At 49.2% G+C, this 19,608-nt stretch overlaps 1 protein-coding gene across 1 annotated transcript; it reads right to left on the reverse strand.

Moving 5' to 3' along the window:
- Window positions 1-7,886: 7,886 nt before the first annotated feature.
- On the reverse strand, window positions 7,887-19,029 carry RAB3D (RAB3D, member RAS oncogene family). The gene is made up of 5 exons (XM_070373690.1): window positions 18,828-19,029; window positions 17,014-17,280; window positions 16,174-16,292; window positions 15,960-16,084; window positions 7,887-10,739 (listed from the first exon to the last, which is right to left on the reverse strand). The coding sequence occupies exons 2-5, from the start codon at window positions 17,239-17,241 to the stop codon at window positions 10,552-10,554; spliced, it is 660 nt and encodes a 219-aa protein (XP_070229791.1). The 5' UTR covers window positions 17,242-17,280; window positions 18,828-19,029; the 3' UTR covers window positions 7,887-10,551.
- Window positions 19,030-19,608: the final 579 nt, after the last annotated feature.

The raw sequence follows: 19,608 nt of genomic DNA on the forward strand, positions 1-19,608 counted from the left end.
TACCTGAATGGGATGACGTGGCTTCCTGCCATTGAAACGGTCTTGTTTTGTGAATTACTTTGTGAGGAGCCTCCCTGGTGGTCTAGCGGTTAGGACCCTGCACTTCCACTTCAGGGGGCATGGGTTCAGGGAACTAAGGTCTTGCAAATCACATGATGTGGCCAAAAAAGAAGGTTAAAAATCTAAAATTCTCATGAAAAAGAATCCTCTAGACCCTTAGCCAGTTTCAACCATCACCAAGAGTTCAATAGTGTTTCATTAAACTTTTTTTCCCCTTGATGAGGTTTTTTTTTTAAAAAAATATTTATTTGTTTATTTGGCTGTGCGGGATCTTGGTTGTGGCACGTGTGATCTCCAATCTTTGCTGCAGCATTCAGGATCTTTAGCTGAGGCATGTGAGATCTAGTTCCCTGAGCAGAGATCAAACCTGGCCCTCCTGCGTTGAGAGAACAGCGTCTTAGCCACTGGACCACCAGGGAAGTCCCTGACAAAGTATTCTGTTTTACTTTTTAAGTTTGTAGCTTATTTATTTATTTTTACATGTATTTAAAATTTTAAATTACTTAATTTATGGCTGTTCTGGGTCTTTGCTGCCGCAAGTGGGCTTTCTCTAGTTGAGGTGAGTAGAGGCTGCTTTCCGGTTGTGGTCCGTGGGCTTCTCATTGGGGTGGCTTCCCTTGTTGCAGAGCGTGGGATCTGGAGCCCATGGGCTTCAATCATTGCAGTGCGTGGGCTCAGTAGTTGTGGCCCACAGGCTTCGTTGCCCCTCAGCATGTGGCATCTTCCCAGATCAGGGATTGAACCCGTGTCCCCTTCATTGGCAGGTGAATTCTTAACCACTGGACCACCAGGGAAGTCCCTGATAAAGTATTTTAAAACAAATCCCAATGTCATTTCCCCTTTTCGTATTCCAGTACACATCTCTAATTCCAGTATACCCTCAAAATTCATAGGAAGAAACCTAATCCCCAATGTGATGGTATTAGAAGATGTGGTCTTTGGAAGGTCATTCGGTCATGAGGATGGAGACCTCAGAAGTGGGATTATTATCGTTCGTGTCCAAATCTTTTGTGACCCCGTGGATTGTAGCCCACCAGGCTCCTTTGTCCATGGGATTTCCCAGGCAAGAATACTGGAGTGGGTTGCCATTACCTTCTCCAGGGGACATTCCTGACCGAGGGATGGAACCTGCATCTCCTGCTTTGGCAGGCGGATTCTTTACCACTGAGCCACCAGGGAATAGGATTAGTGCCCTTGTAAAAGAGACTCTAGAGAGCTCCCTCCAGAGAAAAAACAGCCACCTATGAATCAAGAAACTGGTCCACACCAGACCCTCAGTCTGCTGGTGCCCTGATCATGAACTTCCCAGCCTTCAGAACTGTGAGAAAGAAATGTCTGTTGTTTATAAACCACTCAGGCTATTCTTTGACAGAACCCAAACAGACTAAGACAACACTCAAGACAACTAACAGTCCTTCCTTGACATCTCTCAAAACTCAGGTCATCACTCAATTTTTTGATTGGCTCAGAAATGTCTTTTTACACTCAGTTTCTTTTTTTTTTATTTTTTATTTTTTTTACACTCAGTTTCTTTGAATTAGGTCCAACCAGGTCCACACAGCATGTTTTTCATGTATCCTAAATTCCTTTTATCCTAATCCAGTAGTTATAGAATTGGAAAATGCATTCGAATACTCTGGGTCTTTTGTGCGTGTGCGTGTGCATGTGTGTGTGCATGCGTGTGTGTGTGTGTGCATGCGTGTGCATGTTTTGCCTGAGCTGGGTCTTCATTGCTTTGCGAGGGCTTTCTCTAATTGCAGCGAGCAGGCGTGTGTGGGCTTCTCATTGCGATGGCTTATCTTATGGAGCACAGTCTGTGGGCAAGTGGGTTTCAGTAGTGGTGCACGAGCTTAGTTGCTCCGAGGCATATGGGATCTTCCTGGATCAGGAATCAAACCCATGTCCCCTGCAATGGCAGGTGAATTCTTATCCAGTGAGCCACCTGGGAAGTCCTAGGTATTCTGTTAAAGCACAAGTGTCTGAACCCCACCTTAGAGCTTCTGACTCAGGAGATCTGGCAGGAGGCCCAGGAATCTGCTTTTCTAACAGGTTCCCAGGCCACGCTGCCGGTATGGGTGATGTACTTTTGAGAACCACTGCTCTGCATTCTCCCTCCTCTCCCCACCCCCTTGAGGCAGGAAAAGTGTGGAATATTGGGGAATACCACACCTTCTGGATTTGGGGCTTGCTTCTCTGTGGTCCCCTTATCTTGTTCCTCTTGCCCCATATTTCCTGTTCATCACTTTTTCTCAGCCCTGGCTTTACTTTAGAACCCCTGGGGAGGGGACTTCCCTGGCTGGCCAGTGGTTAAGAATCCATGCTTTCACTGCAGGGGGCATAGGTTTGATCCCTGGTCAGGGAAGTAAGATCCTGCATGCTTCCTGGTGTCGCCAAAAAAGTAAGGAAAGAAAAAAAAAAATGAAGAACTGCCTGGGAGCTTTAATGAAATATCAGAGCCTGCACCACATCTCACTATCTCCTGATTTAATCTGTCTGGGTTGTGGCCTGGGCATGGAGACTGTTTCATTTACCCAGCTGACTGCAAGGGGTGGTCATGATCATAGCTGAGAATAAACCGAGTTTCATCCAAAGGTCATAGTGACCTGAATCAGTTTTTCACTGAGGATCGCAAAATGGTTTATCCAGTTCTCCCATCTTTCTTTTGGAGGGATCTTAAGGAGGGTAAAGTGGGCACTTGTCAAAATTGCTATGTGGCAATCATCTCCCACATCTGGCAGGACCGTTCCTAGTTGCCCCTCACCCCCCCACCCCAAACCTACCCACTTCTCGGATTTCTGTCTGTAAACCAGAGGCGCCACATGATCCCAGGGGCCAATCAGCACCTTCCATTGGTCTGACTGCAGTCATTGGTTCAGGCATGGACGTGGGACCCAAGCTGGCTAACGAGACTTGGTTTTGGGACTTTGAATACCCAGTGACCATGGTTGTGGGGGAGAACACCTTGTTCACAGGAAACTACCTCTTGGGGGCAAGAGATGGCGTAAAGAATCCTGAGACAGGACGCAAGTCCTGGCTGACACTTGGGCTCTGCTGCGGATGCACTTAAAAAATATCTGCGGAGTGTCTGCTGTGTGTCAGAAATGAACTGTTCTTAAAGTAGAACAGTAAAAGAGTTAAAGATACAGAGAACAAACAGATGGTTGCCAGAGGGGAGAATGTGGGAGAGGGGGAAGAATAGGTAAGGGAGGTTGAGAGGTATAAATTTCCAGTTGCAAAATAAATGAGTCAGGGGCTTGAAATGTACAGTGTGGGGGATATAGGCAATAACTGTGTAATATCTCTATATGGTGACAGACGGTAGCTAGACATATCTGGTAATCATTTTGCAATGTACAGAAATATCAAACCACTATGTTCTGTAACAGGAAGTAACATGGTGTTGTGGGTCAATTATACTTCAAAAACAAATGGAATTCTCTCGCAGTCCAGTGGTTAGGACTTAGTGTTTTCACTGCCCGAGTTTAATCCCTGGTTTGGGAACTAAGTTTCCTTGTGGCTCGACTGGTAAAGAATCCACCTGCAATGCTTGAGACCTGGGTTCGATCCCTGGGTTGGAAAGATCCCCTGGAGAAGCAAAAGGCTACCCACTCCAGTATTCTGGCTTGGAGAATTCCACGGACTGTATAGTCCATGGGGTTGCAAAGAGTCAGACATGACTGAGCGACTTCCACTCACTTAACTTTGGGAACTAAGATCCTGTAAGTTGTGCCATATGCCCCCAAAAAACAAAATCATAGAAAAACAGATAAAATTTGTGCTTATCAAAAGCAGGGCATGGGGGGAGGGGAAATTGGACAGAGGCAGTCAAAAAACTACAAACTCCCAATTATAAGATAAAAAGAACTAGGGTTGCAATGTACAACACAATACATATAATTTGGGCTTCCCTGGTGGCTCAGTGGTCAAGAATTCACCTGACAATGCAGGAGACACGGATTTGATCCCTGATCCGGGAAGATCCCACATGCCACGAAGCAACTAAGCCCGTGAGTCACAACTATTGAGCCTGTGCTCTAGAGCCCAGGAACCAATCTATTGGACTGAAGCCCACAACTACTGAACCACAACCACTCTATATTTTAAAAAGGATTTCCTATGTTCTGTGGGGAAGGAAGATTGTAGCCAAGTCAAAGTGAAGTGGGTACCTTGGGGACCTAATACTGGTGACAGGTATCTGAGGTGGGGGCGGTCTTGTGAGACTGAGCCCTTAAACTGTGGGGTCTGCACTGACTCTGAACCACGACTACTGAAGCCCACATGCCGTGGAGCCTGAGTGCCACAAGGAGCGGTATCAGTGTGAGAAGCCAGTGCGCGCAACCGAGAGTTCCCCCCGCCGCCCTTGCTGCGACTAGAGAAAAATCAGTGCAGCAACAAAGACCCAGCACAGCCAAAAGTAAATCAATTTAAAAAATTACTTTAAAATATAATTAACTTTGCTGTATGTTATATATGAAAATCAGTAAAAGTAAATCCTGAGTTTGCATCACGAGGAAAAAACATTTTTTCCTAGTTCTTTACCTTTGTATTTATATGAGATAACTTCCCTGACGGCTCAGACAGTAAAGAATCTGCCTGCAATGTGGGAGACCTGGGTTTGATCCCTGGATTGGGAAGATCCCCTGGAGAAGGGAATGGCAATCCACTCCATTGTAGACAGAGGCAATCCACTATAGACAGAGGCTACAGTCCATGAGTCTCAAAGAGTCAGACATGACTGAGCGACTAACACTTTGCCTTTTTTGATGGATATTCACGAAACTTACTTGGCAATCATTTCATGATGTATGTAAGTCAAATCATTATGTTATATACCTTAAATTTATACAGAGCTGTATGTCAATAAATGGAAAGAAAAAAACCTTTTTTTCTTTTTTTTTACAGTGTTTACTGTTTCTACTCACAAATGTGGAGGTTTTCCATACCAGGACTTTTTATTGCCTCATGCAAGCCGGGTGGCATGTGGGATCTTAGTTCCCCTACCGGGGATCAAACCCATGTCCCCAGCATTGGAAGGTGGATTCTCAACCACTGATGACCAGGAAAGTCCCACGAAACTCTTTAGTTACTATTAATATACCAAGCCTATAACTCAGATGCGAGTGACAGCGGGTGATTAACTCAGTCTCCAGCCCCTTTTCTCTCTGGAGCTCCCTCCCAGGACCTGAAGCTGATGGTTGTTGTTCAGTCACTAAGTCGTGTCCAACTCTTCACGGACTGCAGCATGCCAGGCTTCCCTGTCCTTCACTATCTTCCAGAGTTTGCTCAAATTCATGTCCATTGAGTTCGTGATGTTATCTAACCATCTCATCCTCTGCTGCCTCCTTCTCCCCTTGCCCTCAATTTTCCCCAGCATCAAGGGTCTTTTCCCATAAGTCAGCTCTTCGAATCAGGTGGCTTCAGTTTCAGTCCTTCCAATGAATATTCAGGATTGATTTCCTTCAGGATTGGTTGGTTTGATCTCCTTGCAGTCCAAGGGACTCTAAGAGTCTTCTCTAGCGCTACAATTTAAAAGTATCAGTTCTCTGGTGCTCAGCCTTTATGGTCCAACTCTCACATCCATACATAACTACTGGAAAAACCATAGCTTTGACTATATGGACCTTTGTCAGCAAAGTGATGTTTCTGCTTTTTAATATGCTGTCTAGTTTTGTCATAGTTTTCCTGCCAAGAAGCAAGCGTCTTTTAATTTCATGGCTACAGTCACAGTTTGTGATTTTGGAACCCGAGCAAAGAAACTCTGTCACTGCTTCCACTTTTTCCCCTTCTACTTGCCATACAGTGATGGTTCCAAACCATCATAGGCTGATGGTTCCAAATCTCTAATCATGGTTTGGTCTTTCTGGTGATCAGCCCTATACTGAAGCTACTTATGGGCCCCAGCCTAGGCTGTCTTCTTATTAGTACACAAAAGATGCTTATCACTCCAGAAATTCCAAGGGTTTTTAGGAGCTCTGTGCCAAGAACCAGGAACAAAGACCTAATATTTCCTTTTTATTGTGTCAGACAGGAAAGAGTTGGATGTGGAAGTAAAAAATTTAAAAATTCCTGCCTCTGAGGTGCAGATATTATAGTGAAGGAGACACAATTTAAGCGAGTAAACTGTATAGTATTTTAGATTCTAGGGGCTGTAGGGAGAAGGACACAGGGAAAGGGACATCAGGAATTCTGGGGGAGGGACTTCCCTGTGGTCCAGTGGCTAAGACTGGGTTCTCCCAATGTGGGGGCTCAGATTCAACCCCTGGTCAGGGAACTAGATCCCATATCCTGCAATTAAGAGTTTTCATACTGCAACTAAAGATCCTGCATGCTGCAACTAAGACCTAACACATCGTCCTCCTTACCCTCTATACCAAGGTGGTGAAGCTAGATGGGCCCCGGGGTGAAGAAGTTCTCTCCTGTGTACAGAAAGTCCATAATAGTGTTGACTAAAAAATTAATCACAAGCCGAAAGTAGAGAATGTTTTATTTGGTGGAAATGTTTAGGAATCGAACCAGGGTCTCTGCATTGCAGGCGGATTCTTTACCAACTGAGCTATCAGGGAAGCCCTGGAGGAGCTTAAGACAAAAAAAATACGGGCTCAGAACCAGGCAAAGCAAGATGACTGACGAAAGTAAACCAGGAAGAAATGTACCGTAAAAAGTGACTCAAACTACCTCGAGGGCGTGACTCTGATCTCGCCTGTGTGTCTGATAGGGACAAAAGAGGATGATCAAATAGTTAGCTTGGAAACCCCGTTAATAAGATTAATGATCACTCGAGAAAGTAATGGGAAAATTCTGAAACAAGGTGGGCCTGCCTGACTTATTATATAGCAAAACAGGTCACTTAGCATCAAAGTCAGACTGGCTTGCTTAATGATAAAAGCAAGCTAACAACAAAACCATGCAACACGAGCATGGGGCATGCCCCAAAGCAATAAAATAATGGTGGCATGAGACCCACATCCTGCCCAGTGAGCTCACTGAGTTAGGAACCCCCAAAACGTGTTATTTGGCCCCTAAGATGTGCTCTTTGCACCATGCCCCCCAAAACAATAAAACAACAGTAGAAAATAAGGCCTACAATCTGCCCAGTGGTGTCATCAAGTTAATGACTCTACAGTCAGGCTCTGTGGACACAAAAAACTATCATTTACGGGAAGGTGACTTTTCAAAAAGAAGGAACTTCATTGTACTGAGACCTGAAAATATTTTCCAGAAGTGCTGTGACAGTCCTGGCCTGACCACGTAGGGAGGGACAAGTAAACCTCCCTGCCCTACCTGGGGGAAGACAGATAAGATTTTCTCCCCTTCCACTCTCTTCCTCTGACTATAAAAATGTAACTCACTGAGTACCCGGGGCAGGCAAGCATTGCGCTGCCCACTTGTGAACCTTACAAGCGTCCCTTTCTAAGAAATCACTTTTTATCTATCACTTTGCATGCATGCTAAGTCGATTCAGTCATGTCTGACTCTGCGACCCCAGGGGCTGTAGCCTGCCGTGGACTGTAGCCTCCTCCGTCTATGGGATTTTCCAGGCAAGGATACTGGAGTGGGTTGCCATGCCCTTCTCCAGGGGATCTTCCGGACCCAGGGATCAAACCCAGATCTCCTGCATTGCAGAAAAATTCTTTACCATCTGAGCCACCATGGAGGTCACCAGAGATCAGCCCAACTAGAGGCAGCCCCAGACCAGAGCTTCCCTGTCCTGATTCAGGTTCTGCAGCATCACACACGGCCCTCAACCAACTCTCCACTTGGCTGTGATTCAACTGTCCTCTTCCTGGAAACTCCATTTCACTAATGGAAAGAAAAGAACCACAGCATCTGGGCATAACAACTTTAATTTTTTATTTTCTCGAGAAAAGTGCACATCTTTATGACTGATCTAAGAACGGCTTACACAAGGAGAACCACACCCAGAATATAAAGGTCTAGAGCTCTCTCCTGGTGTGTTCTGGGATCATGGAGGAGAAGTCACTTATTGGAATTAGCACTTCAAGACTGAGATCAAATTTCACCCCTTGTTTTGTTTTCAGTGGAGCTGGGAGAGAAACACACAAGAAAATGATCCCCAGAGAAGCCAAAGAAAAGTAAAACAAACATAACCCCAAACCCCAAAAGGCGATCATGGCAATTTCCTGCTGACATTGGAAAGACAACTTGAAAGCAAATAAGAAGGCACAGCAGGGATGCAGGATACAGCCTCAAGGCACCTCCCCAGATCCCAGCCTCCCTGGCACCAGGAAGCTGTCTTCCCACAGCCTTTGGCTTAATCTTTGTTTGTAAACTCAACAAACCTCCATTCCCTCCTGGTGATCTTTGAGAACATCAGGTGCAGTTTTCCAGACACTGTCAGGAGTTAAACCTCCCCCCAAAACATCATAAGATAAAAACTGAACACCATTTTTAGACCAAACAAGAAAAATTCTCCTACATCATTCCCAGGCTTGAGAGAACCCTCAAGAGTGGCAGCTGTCTCAACTGCAACTTAAAGTTGAACTGCTGAAAAGTCTTGTGTAAACAGAAATCTTAGGCCAGGTCAGGTACAAGATGCAGCCAAAGCTGTCTTTTATCACACAGGCTATCACACAAGTCAGCTGGTCCCCTTGATAGTGACACTCTGGCCAAACTTTTTTTTCTGGCAGCAGTTTAAGGAAAATGGACAGGCAAAGGCAATCTTGACAGGCCATGGTGTGTCTTAAGAAGCCTTTTTCTAGCTGCTTTAATTTCTTTTATGTTAAAGCAACTGACATTTTAGACTCCCCTGACCCAAACCTTCTGATAAGTTTCATGTGGTGTATTTCCAAGAACTTGTCCTTTTCATCGCAGTCAAGTTTGTTGGTGTACAAAAATACCCCCACTTTTGACGCTCTAAGGGCAGTCCCTGGTTTGGGGTGAACAGGGCCCTCTAGAAACAAATTCAATCTCCAGCTTCTGTAAAGGTAAGAACTACGTTAAACTGGACCCAGACCTTGCCCATTCCTTGTAGGAAGTAGCAGAGATCCTCAAGGCTACAGAAAGTCACTTTGGCAGCAGGGGCTGGGAGACTGGACAAATCACACACTTTGGCTGTCCTCACAGTGGAAAGTTCTGGGGTATCAGTGTTCCAGAGTAGAAAGAGGTACTGCGTCACCAAGGTTGGACTCAGGTGGGCAGGAAGGGCCACTGAGCGGAGGATGGGGCCAGGAAGGTGTCAAAATGAAGATCACCTCCCAGCAGGAGCCCCTGGTAGCTAGGGACGCCCAACCTGGTGGGCTCCCTGCTAGTGCCTCAATCAACCAGGGGGACTGTTCTCCACCCATCTGTCTTCAGCCTGCCACTCCCAAGCGGCACCTAGGAAATCCAAGTAGCAACAGCGGTTACCCAGCCCTACCTTCCCTGCTGCCCCTCCAGCCAAACCCCAAAGCGTTCTTTCCTGTGGCTCCTCCATTAGCAGGACCCCAGAGATAACATGGCTTCGGGAAGCCAGCCCTGTGTCTTCAAGGTTTTTCAAGTGGGAGGAGCCGATGTCCTCACATGGAGAGCCGCCAGCCAGTGCAGGCTATGCTACAGGAATATTGCTCAATTTCCTTTTTGAGCAGGATATGGGATGTGGAAAGACCTTGCTTAAAACATTACCAGCCAAACAGGGCCCGTGGAAGGCAGGGCAGGGCAGGAGAGCCTAAGCTTCTAACTCTGAATTAACTCCTGGTAAAAAGTCCTCAGCAGGAATGCATGATTCTCTGCCTGGCCCGGAGCAGCCCATAATTTCCAGAATTCTATTCTGGATCGAGAATGCAGTGGGTCAGCTGTAACAGTGGCAGGGTCGAGCAAATTCTGGGGAAGCTGAGAAGGCACTTCTGGGGTCCCTAAAGCCGCGGGTGGGGGTAGGGGGCGATCTGGGAAAAGCCGCTTTAATACTGCTTTCACAGGCAGAAGATCTGCAGGTCAGAAGGGAGGGGTCTGGGAGATGCAAAACCACCACCCTGGTTCACAGGCAGAAGGTTCACAGGCAGACTGGGCGATCCTGAGAAAGGACCTGCCTTCCACATCTCCACGGATGAATTCTGAGATCCCTCCCACCAACTCCCCACTCCCATCCCAACTGCACGAGGCAGAAGAACCATCTCTGGCCAGCACACGAACTAAAATCAATGCCCAACTCAGAAACGGATGCGGATAAGTGGTTCTAACCCAGAAGGCATGGCGGTTGCCCCTTCACCAGGCGGAGTGGGACGCCGTGTGCGTGCTCACTATCACCATGACAATGCCAGGAAGCAGCAAGCTCGTGCACGCCCCTTCCCCAGACCCTGCCCGCAGTGCAGGGTCTGGAGACTGCGACAGGGGCTGCTTGGGCAGGCTGGTGGCCTTGGCCAGAGAACGCGCCATGCGGGAGTGGGGGCGGCCAATGGGAAGTTGGGGGCGCCCTGAGCTTGGAAACAGCCCTTATGGCTCATGCCTCAGTTACAGTCTCTGCCGAGGCAGGAGGGGGTGGGGTGGGGGAGTCTTCTAGCAGGGACAGCTGCTGGGCTGTGGCGCTGGAGTGTCCCCCAAGGCCGGGCCTTTCCCATTGCTGCCAGGACTAGAGCTGGGTTCCAAGGACTCATTCATCTTCTCGCAGATGACGTCCACCAGGCGCTCGAAGACCTGCTTCACGTTGATGTTCTCCTTGGCGCTGGCCTCGAAGAACTCAAAACCTGGAGGAATAGAAGATGGGAAGATGTGGGAATTCCCTGGCGGTCCAGTGGCTAAGACTCCGTGCTTCCACTGCAGGAGGCACGGGTTTGATCCCTGGTCGGGAAACTAATATCCTACATGTTGTGGCAGGGGGTGGGGAGGGTGTTTAAACATAATAAATGGCATTAAAAAAAAAAAAAAGATAGGATGATCTGTGAAACCCTGGGGGGTCAGCGCCTGGGCTATGGCATCACACGAACCTGGGTTCCAAGCCCAGTTCTGACCTTCGTTCAGCTGAGACTCTTAGTCTTTCGGAGCCTCAGTTTGCTCTTCTGTAAAATGGGAACAATGATGCTGCTGATGTTGATAAAAACGTGTGACAGCAGCGCTTGCCCGGACTACCTTGCGTATCTCTTTGTCACAAGGCAGCAGTGGCAAGAGTCTTACCCCAGTTAAGCGGTACTCATCCTCTATCCAATTTCTGCTGCACAGGAAGGCACAGCCAGGGTGCCCACAAAGCCCAATATTTATGTGGACCTTTTAAGCGCAGCCAAGTATTTCACATGTTCTGGAACATATGCTCCAGGTCAAATAAAACAGGACTGGCTTCAGCCCAGGGCTACCCAATCTGTAACCTCTGTCAGCCAGATAATGGCAGGTTTCGCAGAGTTTTAGAGAGCATACAATGTACGCAGTTCCTGGCCTACAGAGTGCACTAAAAACAGTAATAATAATAATAGGCAGTGCTTACGCAATGCTTACTATGTGACAGGTACTTTTCTAAGAACTTTATGTAAATTAACTCATTTAAGGATGCTCTGGGCATGTGCAGTCACTCAGTCTGAGGTAGACAGTTTTTGTGGGGGGAGCTGGACCATGCAGCTTGTGGGATCCTAGTTCCCCAATCAGGGATTGGATCCATGCCCCCTACAGTGGAAGGGTGGAGCCCTAACCACCTGACTGCTAGGGAATGCCCTATGCTATTATAGCCCATTTTATAGATGGGAAAACTGAGGCACACAGCAGGAAAGTCACTCATGTAAATTCACACAGGTTAACACACTCAGGCTGCCTGGTTGAAATAATAACAGATTAAACATTTCTCGTGTACCACCTTGGGCCTCAGGAGGGAGGGCAGGCTGGCTGATTCCTTTTGGGGAAGGGGAGGGTGAAGCAGATTTGAATAGACTTTTAGCATCACAGGGATCATTATAACTTTTTCTCTTAAAAAAAAAAATGTTTAGGAACTTCCCTGGTGGTCTAGTGGTTAAGAATCTGCTTTCCAATGCAGGGGATATAGGTTCAATCCCTGGTTGGGGAACTAAGATCCCACGTGCCTCAGGGCAACTAAGCCTGAGTGCTGGAACTACTGTGCCCATGCTCTGCAACAAGAGAAAACCCAGCGCTGCAACAAGACCCAACAAAGCAAAAAAAAAAAAAAAAGCTTATCCACTTAGCAAAAGGTGAGAGGTGGTACAAATGCTTTGGGGCCCTGCCCAGAGTTCCTGGGCTACAAGAAGTGGCCCAGCAACCTGAAAATAGGGTGCACATGACTGTCCTTCCTGCACCCTGCGCCCCGGTTCAGGCTCCACCTGCTGGGAGCTATGGTCCCCAGTGTATCCCCATCTGCCGTTCCCAAGGTAGGCCAGAAATTCAGACAAATGTCCAGGCTACTACACACAGCACAGGGTGAACAGGCCTCTATTCTAACCCTTGGAGAAGGCAATGGCACCCCACTCCAGTACTCTTGCCTGGAAAATCCCATGGATGGAGGAGCCTGGGAGGCTGCAGTCCATGGGGTTGCGAAGAGTCGGACACGACTGAGCGTCTTCACTTTCACTTTTCACTTTCATGCATTGGAGAAGGAAATGGCAACCCACTCCAGTGTTCTTGCCTGGAGAATCCCAGGGGCGGGGGAGCCTGGTGGGCTGCCATCTATGGGGTCGCACAGAGTCGGACACGACTGAAGTGACTTAGCAGTAGCAGCATTCTAACCCTTGTCATTATCATGCAGCACTAGATAAATATCATTATAATTAGTAAATATATAATTATCCATCTATGTCTCCACTATTAGAATACCCGCACCAAGAGGGCAGGCTGTCTATCTGCTTTGTCCACAACTGCAGCCCAGGGCCTGGCACAGAGCAAGCGCTCAGAAACTACTGACTGAATGACTGATCAGATGGATGGATGGATGGGTGGGTAGAGGGATATATGGATGAATGATGTGATTTTAGATGGATAGATGTACAGGTGGATGGATGGATGGGTAGATGGGAGGATGTATAGATAAGTGTATAGATGGATGGATAGTAGATGGATGGACGGAGAGATGGATATATAGATGAATGAATGGATGAATGTATAGATAGATGTATAGATGGATGGATGAGTGGATGGATGAATAGATGGATGAATGGGTGGATGACAGAGGCAGGAAACGACCTCTATCCTGAGCCTGGTGATCATCAATGTCACCCCACCGTCTTCCCAGGCAAATTTGGCATTTCATTAATCATGTCTAGCTCTGCCTCAAACAATCTTGAGTTTTTCTTCTTTTTTTAAGACTTAATTTTTGGCTGCCCCACACAACAGGATCTTAGTTCCCCAACCAGGAAACTGAACCCACATCTCCTGCAGTTGAAGTGCGGAGCCTTAACTACTGGACCACCAGTGAAGTCCCAGTTTGTTTTTTTTTAAACGCCTTATTTCTTCTAATTATGAATATTCACTAGAGAAACTACTGAAAAGTATCAAGTCAGCTAAAAATGTTGTGTGTAATCTCATCACCCAGAAACAACTACTATTGCTGTTTTGACATCTAGCTTTCCACTTAAAAAAAAAATACATAATTGTTGGGGTTTGGTTTGTAGTGGGTAGGAATATGTGTGCACACGTGTGTGGATTTTTTTCTTACAAAATTGGGGTCCAAATCCATCTCCTAACTTGTTGTCTGATATTTTAAACTTAATGGAAGAGTGGGAATCGCCCCCTGACCCCCAGAACTAGATGTTTTCCACAAGAAGGTGTGAGCAGGGGACTTCCCCGGTGGTCCGGTGGTTAAGACTCTGCGCAGCCACGGCAGGGGGCAAGGGTTCAATCCCTGGTCAGGGAACTAAGATCCCCCATCCCGCGTGTTGCAGCCAACAACAACAAAAAAGGTGTGGGCAGCATTCTCAAGTATTCCAGCCTACAGCAGGGCCCCAACAGCTGACTCCCAGCACATCTGTAAATGGGACCCAGGCTCAGGTTCCTAAAGCACAGTTGACAAAGGAGCAGAGTCAAACCCCAAACGGGGGACCTTCCACAGAACAAAGACCCAGTTTCTCCAACAGATGATGGCAAGAAAAAAAAAGGAAAAGAAAGAGGGGATGGTTATGGTCCAGGGGCCTGTGAAGTTTCTCTGCAAAGGGTCAGACAGTAAATCTCTTAGGTTTTAGGCACAAACATCAGCAACACTTCACAGTCATGCCAGCTAACGCTTAGATGCAAACCACACATACGCAGGATTCTGTTAGCACTGCTTCATGCGTCATAACTCATTTAACCCTCCTGACAACCTAACCAGGTGGGGCTGTTATTATATTATCTGCCTTTCACACACGAGGAAGTGCTGGCCCAGAGAGCTAAAGTCACCGGTGCGAGATCACAAAGCCATCAAGAAATAACTGCAGTTAATGTTCAATCAGGGCCAGGATTTGCTTATTTAATCTAACAGTCCTATGAGCTAGATGAGGTTTTCACCTGTTTCCTAGATGGAGCGATGGAAGCACAGAGAGGGTAGGTGAGATGCCAAAGGTCACGTAGTTAGTGGGTTGCAGGAGGGGATTCTAGCTCCAGAGTCTCCGTCCTTAACCCGCCCTCCCTGCATAGTGCTTACATTCCCTCTTGGACAGAAAGTCCTGGGGAGGGCCTAGAATACTCCAGGACAAGATTTTCTTTTAGCTTAAACTTTGAATCGAGAATCCATTCACCTGATTCACAAAGGTAGGCTGAAAAGTTCCCCTCCAACCCTGGTAGCATCCCAGGTCACCAGGATTACTAGATCCTTCTGTATCTTTCCAGAGTTCCTTTAAGCAAACATCAATATACATCAATATATACCCTTTTTAAACGCTAATGCAGGGGTTGGCAAACTGAGCTGCAGGCCAATCTGGCTTGTTGCCTATTTTCTTTATAAGTATTTATTCAAGAACTAAATTTAAGTATATTGGGCCTTCTTGGTGGCTCAGTGGTAAAGAATCTGCCTGCTAAGGCAGGAGACACAAGTTCGATCCCTGGGAAGATCCCCTGTAGAAAGAAATGGCAACCCACTCCAGTATTCTTGCCTGCAAAATTCCATGGACAGAGGAGCCTGGAAGGCTATAGTATGTGGGGTCACAGAGTCAGACATGACTGATCGACTGAGCATGCACGAACATAGCTGATTTATCATATTATGTGTTAGTCTCAGGTGCTGTTGCCTATTTGTGTAATTAAAGTTTTATTGGCAGACAGTCACACTCATTCACTGATGTATTATCCAAGGCTGCTTTCAGGCACAGCTGAGCAGTTAGACCCTAGGACTGAAAATATTTCCTATTTGGCCCTTTAAGAAAATGTTGGCAAGGGACTTCCCTGGCAGTCCAGTGGTTAGGGCCCCTCGCTTCCACTGCAGGGAGCATGGGTGCAGTCCCTGGTTGGGGAACTAAGATCCCACAAGCTTCACTGTGCAGCCAAAAAAAGAAAATGTTTGCTGATCCCTGGACTAAAAGCAGCAGCCATACCCACTATTCTGTAGTTTGCTTTTTCCACTTACCCATATATCCACAGACTGCAGAACATAAAGGATGGCCTGATCCTTTTACACAGCTGCATAGTATTCCCTCACGTGACTATACTTTATGTGTAGCTGCTTCCCCCACTGTGAGAGACTTGGGAGGCTGCCAAGCTTTCCCTCCTAATAACTGTGCTGTAATTTGATACACCCGTCACTTCCCACACGGGTGGTGTTTGTAGGATAAATTCCCAGAAATGGTTTTGCTGAGTTTGGGTTCCCAGGGCAGTTGGGCAGTAAAGGTTATCTGTGGGTAAATCCTCTGGAATTAAATGTAGCAGGTGGTATACATGCAGGTATTCTTCTGGGCAGATCTTCAAAGGGCAAAGTATTGGTGACTGGTTGGACCTGGGACTCAAGCATAGGGATGGAGGTTTGGTTCTGGGAGGTCCAGGGCCTGTAGCCCAGGTTGGGCACTGACCAAGGTCGTCGGCGAGCCTCCGGCCTTCCTCGGTGGGCACAACACGCTCATCCTCCAGGTCACACTTGTTCCCCACGAGGATGACCTGAGCGTTGTCCCAGGAGTAGGTCTTGATCTGCGTGGCCCTGTGGAGTTGGAGGGCTGTGTTAGGCCAGAGATTAGGGTCAGGGAGAGAGGGTGAAGGTCAGGGGGTAAGTGGTCAGCAAGCACTCACCAGTCCTGCACGGCAGCAAAGGACTCCTGGTTGGCAACGTCATACATGAGCAGGAAGCCCATGGCTCCGCGGTAGTAGGCTGTGGTGATGGTACGGTAGCGCTCCTGGCCCGCCGTGTCCTGGGCACACAGTGGGGTCAGGCATCTAGAAGCCACCCTGTTCCCCACCCTACCTCTCCAGGTGGGCACCCCAGCCTCACAGCCCCAGTCTGATGACCAGGACATGGACCTGCCCTCACAGCCCCCGATTTAATGGGGAGAAATATGGGCCTGCTCTAGTCTGATGGAGGGGACATGCACCCTGTCCTTGAGGGGTTTCCAGTCTGAGGGGTCGGTGGCCTCTCAAAGACTTATTAAGCCCCCTATGACCTCATCTCCAAGAACCAACTTCATGACCACAAACAAGAACCACCTTGACCAGAGGGTACCACCTTGGTGCAGACAGTCTGATGCTCATTACCATGACAATCATTACCAGCAGGTGCTTTGGGAGCGCGAGCATGACTCTGAAGAAGCTCAGTGGGAGCCTCCGGGCCTGTCCCAACAGGGTACCCAAACCTCTTCCCCATTCGTCACCAGATCTTCTAATCCAGCTTGGGTTAGTACTGTCTCCCCCTCAGACCCTAGAGAGCAGGGTAAATCCCCCTCATCCTGATGAATTCACTTCATGGATAATACCCCTACTGCTCTTCACATCTACCCCAAGCCCTCTCCCCGACTCTGGATCACTGTTGCTGACCTGGGACCCCTCCCCACAGCCCTACACCCTCGCCTGAGCTTCCCCAGAGGAACCCCAGCCCCTGCCTGGGCCGGCAGACCCATAGACTGCCGCCTGGCCCACCCAGATCTGCAGCTTGATCCTCTTGTCATGGCGGTAGACTGTCTTGACCTTGAAGTCAATGCCCACGGTGCTGACAAAGGCGGGCGTGAAGGAGTCGTCGGCGTATCGGAACAGGAAGGACGTCTTGCCCACGCTGCTGTTGCCAATGAGCAGCAGCTTGAACATGTAGTCGAAGTTCTGGTCCGCTGCATCCCGCTGGCCTGTTGGGGGGTCTCCAGCTGATGCCATCTTGGCAGGGAGCCTCCTGGAATGGGGAGAGCTGGAGCCCTGCAGGGAAAATGACACCGGGAATGGTCCCAGTGTCTACACTGGTTGTTGTTGTTTTAGTTGCTAAGTCATGTCCAACTCTGCGACTCCATGGACAGTAGCCTGCCAGACTCCTTTGTCCATGGGATTTTCCAGGCAAGAATACCAGAGTGGGTTGCTATTTCTTCCTCCAAGCAATCTTCCCAACCCCGGGTCTCTTGCATCAGCAGGCAGTTTCTTTACCACAGAGCCACCTGGGAAGCCCATGCACCGGACCTGGGCTCAAATCCTGGCTCTGCCACTTGGACGTCAAGTGATCTTGGATGCGTCACTTGCCCTTGTGGGGCCTCAGCGTCCTCGCCTAGAAAATGGGGATGTTTGCCAAATGCAAGGGTCCAGGTTGGGGGTGCCTCATCGGGCTGCTGAGGAACCAGAACCTTCGGAAGGTGCAGATGTGGACTTTGCCCCGGGGCGAGAAGCTGGCGTGGCCCAAGTGTGAGCTGGGGGTAGCTGGGGCTGTCAGCTGGATAAAGCCCCCCCCACCCCACCACCACCCAGGGCCTGGGTGTTGACTTTGGCAGGTGTTAGCCACCCGCCTGCCCCTACGCAGGCCAACTTTAAGTCCTTCCCTGAAGCCCATGGGGAGGGGGCTTTAAGTGGATACACCCCAGGGTTCAATGCCCAGTTCTACCCCCAAATGGGGCCTGCCACCTTCTGTTTGTCAAAGGGGCTGGGCCCATCTGCCTCCCAGGAAAGCTGACTCACCCCAGCCCAGCGTCAGCCCACAGAGGCCAGAAAGATGGTCTTCCAATCCAAGGAAACCACCCACCCCAGCCACCACCCTGACCACCTGGATGGGCCTTTCCTGTCAATCTGTCCCCACAGATAAGGCTGCTTCATCTGGGACCATGCACACCCTCAGTCACTGCAGAGGCCTATTTTCCTAGCTGTTGTGGCTGCTCCCTGAGCCTCACAGGGAGGCCCCAGAAGGCCTGGGTGAATGTGGGGCAACCAGCAGAGGCACCCCTGGCAAAGCCATTTCTCAACTACCCCCTGAGGCTTTTATCCAGGTTAAAAAGGAGGACCCAGCCGGCCCTCCTTTCCTGCCCAGCCCTCTGCCCCACCCCGTGTTCCGGGAGAACGAGTTTGAGGAGGGGAAGGGAAGAGGCAGGAAGCCTTTCCCCATGCTAGGCAGGGCAGCTGGGATGGGGCCCCAACTCCGCCCCACCCTCAGCCCACCTGTCAGCCGGTCCCACCTCTTATCTTGACCATCTGGCGACTCTCCATCAGGCCAGGAACGAGTTAAGGGACCCCGGAGGGCTCGGTCCTGTCCCCCTCGTCACCTGATGTGGGGCGCCCCAGCCAGTGCTGGGGAGCTCCGAGCTTCCTCCATCACCATATGGTCACATCTCTTGTCTCCAGCTGGGCTTTCTGCCCCGCCCGCGCCCCATTAACGCTCCCGATGAGCCCAGCTGGGTAGGGGCGAGGGAAGTGGCGTCCCCCGCCGCCTGCCTTTGTTCCCCAGGACCCCGGCCCTCCCCCGCTAAGCCCCAGTCCCCCCCGGAGACCTGCTGGGACGCGGAGGCGCGGGCTGGAGTGCTCTCCCTCCGAGGGAGTCACTTCGCGTAGTGGGGGACGCTGGCTGCGAGGGTTCTGCCTCCGAACTCTCTGCGACCTGGCCCTGGTTGCGACCCAGACCCCGCAGCCGCAGACGCCGCCGCCGCTGCCAGCAGCCACCCGGATCCCGCTCCGGGCCCGCCCCTAAGCGGGAAGAGGGGCCGCTCCTGGGGAAGGGCGGGGAGGAACCGGGGCGGGGCTTGTGGGGCTGGGCGGAGGCGGAGTGGGACGGGGGAGGGGCTGGAAGTATCTCCAAGCGCGCAGCTAGCTGTCTGTTCCTTGCCAATAAACATTTCATTTTAACCAACCAGACGTGGAGTTCCTACATGTGCACAGCAGCTAAGAGCACGGACTCTGGAGCCAGGTTCCAATCTCAGCTCCACCACTTCCAGTCCTTGTCGCTTTGGACATGTTAACCTCCCCGGGCCTCATTTTCCCTATCCATCATGTGGTCCGTCGTTAACAAGGGTGCCCACTTCACAGGGTTGGGTAAAGGTTCTGATATGAGTTTGTTGTTTGTAAAGTGCAGCGCCTGACCCTAAACTGGGCTAGACACCTTTTCCAAATACCTGAAGAGTTAACCCCCTCCTTTTACAGATAAAGAAATTGGAAATCAGAGAGGGGCAGGCCCTGGCCTGAGGCCACAAAATTTGATATCCAGGCCCAACTGTGGTTTTTTTCTTCAGGCCAACAGTAGAGAATCTGCATTTATAATATTCAGGCTTAGGATTT

Source organism: Bos mutus, chromosome 7 (assembly GCF_027580195.1).
Source record: "Bos mutus isolate GX-2022 chromosome 7, NWIPB_WYAK_1.1, whole genome shotgun sequence".
Lineage (NCBI taxonomy): Eukaryota > Metazoa > Chordata > Mammalia > Artiodactyla > Bovidae > Bos > Bos mutus.

What these genes read in the sequence shown, in the direction of transcription:
- RAB3D (XM_070373690.1), bottom strand. Translation starts at nt 17,241, where the DNA reads ATGGCATCAGCTGGAGACCCCCCAACAGGCCAGCGGGATGCAGCGGAC. An exon ending in TTTGCTGCCGTGCAGGACTG is followed by an intron (nt 16,085 to 16,173) that starts GTGAGTGCTTGC and finishes CCAACTCCACAG; the next exon opens with GGCCACGCAGATCAAGACCT. An exon ending in GAGGCTCGCCGACGACCTTG is followed by an intron (nt 10,740 to 15,959) that starts GTCAGTGCCCAA and finishes CTATTCCTCCAG; the next exon opens with GTTTTGAGTTCTTCGAGGCC.